The following is a 6,000-nucleotide window of genomic DNA, read 5'->3' as shown; positions in this document are numbered from 1 at the left end:
GTTCTCCCCACTCAGGTACAAGGAACCAGCCTGAGATCTGGCATGGAGAGGGGGTTGATCAGTTCGCTGCCTGTAGGGTTTATAATTTTCCATTTATCTTAACAACTTTTTTGGCCTACCTCCAGCATTGTTTTCCAGAGGAAGCGGGAGGAAAATCCTCTGACTGATGAGTGTTCTTCCAAAAGGGATTTGGCATCATTCATCCCTCCTTCAATCGTCAAAGTGACAATTTGTGCAGCTCAACTGAGGTGGAAACCAAACTTTGTTTCATAGAATCATAGAACCACAGAATCATGAAGGTTGGAAGACCTTTAAGATCCCCAAGCCCAACCCTAACCCACCCCACCGTGCCCACTGACCACATCCCCAAGTGCCACATCTCCATGGTTCTCAAACAGCTCCAGGGATGGGGAATCCACCACCTCCCTGCACAGCCTGTGCCACTGCACCAACGCTCTTTCAGAGAATAAGTTTTTATATCTCTTAGGGTTACGGCAAAATTCCCTTTCTTACTTCCAATGTAGAATTCCAATACATGGAGACCAGGATTGAGATGCTGGTGATAACAATACAGGATCATGTGTATGTACACACCAGACAACAAAAAGCAATTAGAGATTGTTTTGCTTAGGGATCCAAGCACAATAAACTTAGGAAATAGCACCAATAAATGGATGTGTGGGTTCTGAATTTTGTATTTGTTTTACTTTTGTTCTTTGCTCACCAGGAATAAAGCAACATAATCCTGACAACGTGCATGCTACAAGTTTTGTTCTCAGTGGAGGAGATGAGGATGGTTAAGCCCCAGGAAATGTGTTCTGTTTGATGATATTGAACAATAAACCAATGCAGAAATGTAAAAGAATGAAAAATAGCAAGGTCTTCTCAATACTTCCCCAGCCTCAGCTGTAATCCTTTGGCATCTGTAGGGTGGTTTTGAACTCTTCCTTATGGTGATGGACTGCACTCTGCAGATGACATCGGAGGAATTTACTGCAATGAAACATAACACCTTAATGAGGAAAAGAACTGCTTTCCTCCTAATGCAGCAGCTTTGTCTGGTTTTCCCTCCACCACGCAGTGTGATGGTTCAGATCTAAGACTCGTGTGGTTGTTGAATTGCCGTGATGGATTTTGGAAAGGGGAAAGTCATGTCAAGTTTATGTAAGCTTTACAGCAGCTGCTCTTTGGAAATACATCTTAATGATGGGTAAAAATACTAAGCCATAACTTATATACTTATAAAAACGTTGTTTTTTTTTTTCTTTCCCCCCAGTACTGTAATTCTAAACGTAAGTTCTTCATTGAGGTCGGCAGCTAGAGATAGACAGGATATTGTAAGGAGGTAGCCCAGGAAATGCCACTTGATGCTGGTGGCTACCAGGCATGCCTGTCAGTGACCTCTCATATCTGTCACTGTATGTTGGAAAGGACATCACAGACCCCCCACTGTGGGCTGGCTGCCCCCCAGCTCAGCCTGCCCAGAGCCCATCCATGGACTCAGGTACATCCTGGGATGGGGCACCCACAGCTCTGGACAGCAGTGTGGGGGCCTCACCGTCCTCTGGGTAAAGAATTTTCCCCTCACATCAGACCTAAACCTGCCCTTCTTAGTTTAAAGCCATTCCCCTTGTCCTATCAATATCTGCTCATCTAAACTCAGTCTCTCACCTGTCTGTTAAGCTCCCCTTAAGTACTGATGGCTGCAGTGAGGTCTTGCTGGAGCCTTCTCGGGGCTGAAGAAGCCCAACTCTCTCAGCCTTCCTTAACAGCAAAGGTGCTCCAGCCCTCTGAGCACCTCCGTGGGGCTCCAGCTGCCCCACTGGACACAGTACTAATGCATTAGTAATGATTACTTGGGAGCATAAAACTATATCATAGAATCATAGAATCATACAATCGAGTTGGACGGGACCCATAGAGATCACTGAGTCCACCCCCGGATCCCAAATGGCACTGCCCAAATCCAAACCCCACTACTGAGAGCATTGTCCTGACTGTGAGTGAGTCTTATCATGGTGATGATGCTGATTGCCGTGCCCTAAACAAGACACAGTTTTATTACTGCCCAAGGGAAGGAGCTCAGGGTACATTTGATTGCTGAGAGATAGAGCTGGAGTCACGCAATGCCCCATCAGCTGCAATGAGAGATGTGAGCAGCAAAAACAAGTGTTCACGCACAGAGAGCAGCGCATTTAAAGCAGGGAATTTAAAGCAAATAAAAAAGTCATTTTCCCCCCATTTCCTCCTTGCACTCAGGTCTCACCCCTCCGAATTCCCCCCACCTTGCCCCTGACTCCGCCCACCCCCCAAAAGCCACGCCCACTCCCAGCAGGCCACGCCTATTCCAATAGACCACGCCCATTCTGTCGCGAGCATTCACCAGGCCACGCCCACTCCCCACAGACCCCACCCACTCCCTACCGACCACGCCCTCTCTATCGCTAAGCCCCGCCCATTCCCACAAGCCCCGCCCACTCCGTAGCCCCGCCCGCCCCGCCACGTCCGTGCCCCGCCCCGCCATGGCGTTCACGCTGTACGCGCTGCTGCAGGCCGGGCTGCTGGTGGTCAATGCCATCGCCGTGCTGCACGAGGAGCGCTTCCTTCGCCACGGTGAGAAGCCCCCGGCCCCGCAGCCTCCCGGCCCCTCGGCCATGCCTGGATGTGGCTGCCGGGCCCCGGGCCCTCCTGCTCGCGTCCCGCTTAGAAATTGGGGGGAGGGGGCGAAACGCGATGCTTCGGGTTTTGCGGTCGCCCCGCGGTTGGATTTTGTGCTCGGCATCCCTCCTGCCGGCTCTGTGCCTGACCTTTTCCACTCTCTTTATGCCTTTTCCTATTTACTCCCACCGTGCCCTCTCTGTGTCGGGATGCTGACATGGGGTGAATGATGTTTTCCTCCTTAACAAAAGAAACCCAAAGTGCAGAGCAGGGAGAAGCCACAGAGCAGAATTGCGGACTGCCACCATTCATTTTAACAGGGCTCCCCGTTTCCTGCTTTTGCCCTCGTTTCTCCAAACCAGGCCAAAGCAGGACGAGAAAATCCCCAGCGCTGACTCCCCAGAGCTCCTGGTCCTTCCATCTGGAACGTCCCGCCGTGCATCCCGCAGCTTTGTTTGCCTTCAGATGGGCTCTGCGGGGAGGGCAGCTTGGCCGTTTGGAAAAGATCCTTCCCCAGAGCTGCTGGGGCTCAGGGAGTGCTGAGCACAGCTCTCAGATGCAGAGTTTGCGTTTGTTGGGCTCCACGATCCTTCTGTGTGTGTGTGTGTGTGTGTGTGTGTGTGTGTGTGTGTGTGTGCCCTCCAGGGTGTTTTGTTGTTCTTTGCTTTTTAACGTGGCTGTTCTTACGGTGTGCAGTTGGCTGGGGAAGCGATCAAGGGATCGGAGGATTCGGAGAGGAACCGGGAATCAAAGCACAGCTGACGAACCTCATTCGATCCATACGGACCGTGATGAGAGGTGAGATGAGAGCTCATTTGGTGTGAGCAGCCCCTGCCTGTGAAGTTCTGTTGCTGTGCTTTAAGGACATAGCGGCAGCATTTGCCCCTTCCTTTCGACAAACAGCTGCTGTTTCTGTTTGTCATCCTGTGGCAAATATCATCTTGCTCACCACAAAGTATGTTTCTTCTAAATCATGCTAAAGCCAGGCAGAGAGAAAGTGGAGAAACTCCAGGCCACGATCCTGGCTCCTTTCACTGATCCTGACTCTGCGTAGGGGAAATGTCTTCACCCCGAAGGGTGACACTGTGAAATTGCATCATTTTGTGATGCGCAGAAGGAAACAGACTCAAACTTCCTTTTGTTTTCTCTGCAGTGCCACTGATAGCCGTGAACTCCGTGACAATTGTGCTCCTCCTCTTGTTCGGTTGAAGATTCCTGTTGCAAAATCTTTTGGACATCCAAAGAAGCGAATTGCTAGCCTCATTGCTCTGAGTTTTCCGGGGATACAGCACGGTTTAACTGTCAGTTTGCCGTTCAACTTAAACTAATAAAAGACACTGTTTGTATTTATCCTATTTCCTAATGTTCGCTTTCAGTTTCATTAAACAAGATAGTGGGATCCACGCAACAACGCTGCGAATCTGTTGGATTGTGACGAGGTCTGTTGGTGTCGGTAACATATCGTGATGGCTGTTGGTAGGAGGCAGGTTTGAAATGTCTTGTTACTCAGGGATGGACTTCCTTCGGTTAGCATTGGGAATTGAGAAACAAATTGCTTCCCAGTTTGTTTCTGAATTTAAAAATCACAGTGGTTTTTATTTCAGTTATTGCCACGGTTCTGTTTTAAGGCAATGCGAGTTAGGCCTCCAAACGTGTTATAAGTTACTGAAGTACCATAGGAGGTGAAGTGAAGATGGGCAAATCTGTGATTTAGCAAAAATTAGTAATAAATTTTTCCTGGTCTGGCAAAAGCTAGGATTTTTCTCTTTTCAGATCAATGATGTTCAATGTGAGACAGGTTGAAAATAGGAGCAATTGCTATGCAAAATCTAAAAAAGCTGCACCTAAATTAAGGCAGCTCTGTGTTTATTTAGCAGGTCGTGTTCACGTTTAGCATTTGTTACTGTTCTGTCAAGCACTGTTATTTTTTTCTGTGTGTTAAACCTTTGGGCTGGGCAGTGTGTTGGGAATGGGGAGCTGCTCTGTTTGGAGGTTCTCTGGTAATGTGGGAGGAATACCTTTTCAAATGCAGTTCTTTGCTAAAAACAGCAAATTTGCAGGCTGCTGCTTCTCTCTGTCTTCCTTTGTTCACTTAACTGCTTACTGAAAGTGAGAATCCTGCAGTTCTTTCACAGATAAATTAGTAATGACCACAGTAAGGAGGCGGCCTCAGTTAACAGTGCTGCTTTGGGTCTGGTGTTAGATAGCAATGCTGTATTTACAGTGACCAATACTCAAATAACTTTTTAGAAAAGAATTAGAGTTTGTGTCTTTTCATCTTTGATAAAGTGTCTGAAATAGATTTAGCTTATTATTAAGGTAGGGAAGGTGAAAGGGAGCCGGCAGGTTCATTGTTTTAAAGCAGCTCAGTTTGTCATCTCTTCTTCTGGTGTCTTGGCAACTGTAGCATTCGTTGTTGTATGCAAGGATAATCTGTACAATGTATAAATGAATTTAATGATCTCCAATTGCAGCGTTTTGCAGAGTAGAGCATATCCAGGAGAAGAGTCTATGTTGTTTCCTTTTTTTTTTTTTTTTTTTTTTAGCGAAAACTTATAAATAAAGTTTGAATTTCTAAGTTAAGCACTCTCTTTCCTAACTCTTTGTATCCATGTACGGTGGGAGTATCTCAAAGCTCTGCTTTGTCCAGTTCCTGATAGCAGAGCTACTGTTCTCAGAACACGTGGCTCTTTTCTTACCCTCAGCACGTGCTCAGAGCAGAGAGCTGCTGTGAAGTTGTGTTGTGGTCTTAGAGTGAACCCAACACAATCTGCAGAGGCAGAAAGGGCTCATGCTGGGTTCTGGAATAGGTAGGCCTGTTAGAAAAGATTCCTTACAGCAAGCTCTGTGGAAGAGGTAAGTTATGGTCTAGATCACATGGTTTCGTATATCTGTCTTGTTTCAGGTTGGATATTAGGAAAAATGCATTCTGAAGAGTGGTGGTGTGCTGGTAGCACTCCGCACTGGTGGAGGCCCCATCTCTGGTGGTGGCAAAGAACCACGGAGATGTGGCAGCTGGGGACACACCTGGGGACAGCAGGGATGCACACACTGGGGGTTGGACTTGGGGATCTTGGAGGTCTTTTTCAACCTGAACGATTTTGTGTTTCAGCGCAGGGAAAGCTTCACACACGGGTAACAGCTGGCCTGCCTTTCTGCACTCCAACGTGTGGAAGGCGAGCAGGCCAAGCGGGAGGCAGCAGTGGTGGATGCTCCCATTGGTTTGCAGCCCTGCTGGCGCATCGTTTTATCTGTACAGACTTAAAGTGCTAAAGACTACGAGCTGCAGCTCTGAAAATGAGGTAAAAAAAAAAAAAAAAGGACCTCGCCCTCCTCCCACCC

At 47.8% G+C, this 6,000-nt stretch overlaps 1 protein-coding gene across 1 annotated transcript; it reads left to right on the top strand.

Moving 5' to 3' along the window:
* The first annotated feature begins 2,466 nt into the window (after positions 1-2,466).
* Positions 2,467-5,805, top strand: IER3IP1 (immediate early response 3 interacting protein 1). Its single transcript, XM_031597088.2, has 3 exons — positions 2,467-2,613; positions 3,355-3,456; positions 3,812-5,805. The coding sequence occupies exons 1-3, from the start codon at positions 2,523-2,525 to the stop codon at positions 3,865-3,867; spliced, it is 249 nt and encodes an 82-aa protein (XP_031452948.1). The 5' UTR covers positions 2,467-2,522; the 3' UTR covers positions 3,868-5,805.
* The last annotated feature ends 195 nt before the right edge of the window (positions 5,806-6,000 follow it).

Source organism: Phasianus colchicus, chromosome Z (assembly GCF_987193195.1).
Source record: "Phasianus colchicus chromosome Z, bPhaCol1.hap1.1, whole genome shotgun sequence".
Taxonomy (NCBI): domain Eukaryota; kingdom Metazoa; phylum Chordata; class Aves; order Galliformes; family Phasianidae; genus Phasianus; species Phasianus colchicus.
This window is presented reverse-complemented; position numbering and strand designations above follow the sequence as displayed.

Excerpts from the sequence above, each read along its gene's own strand:
- IER3IP1 (XM_031597088.2), top strand. The coding sequence starts at position 2,523 with ATGGCGTTCACGCTGTACGCGCTGCTGCAGGCCGGGCTGCTGGTGGTC. Across the intron at positions 2,614-3,354 it reads GGAGCGCTTCCTTCGCCACG|TTGGCTGGGGAAGCGATCAA; the intron begins GTGAGAAGCCCC and ends TACGGTGTGCAG. Across the intron at positions 3,457-3,811 it reads CATACGGACCGTGATGAGAG|TGCCACTGATAGCCGTGAAC; the intron begins GTGAGATGAGAG and ends TTTTCTCTGCAG.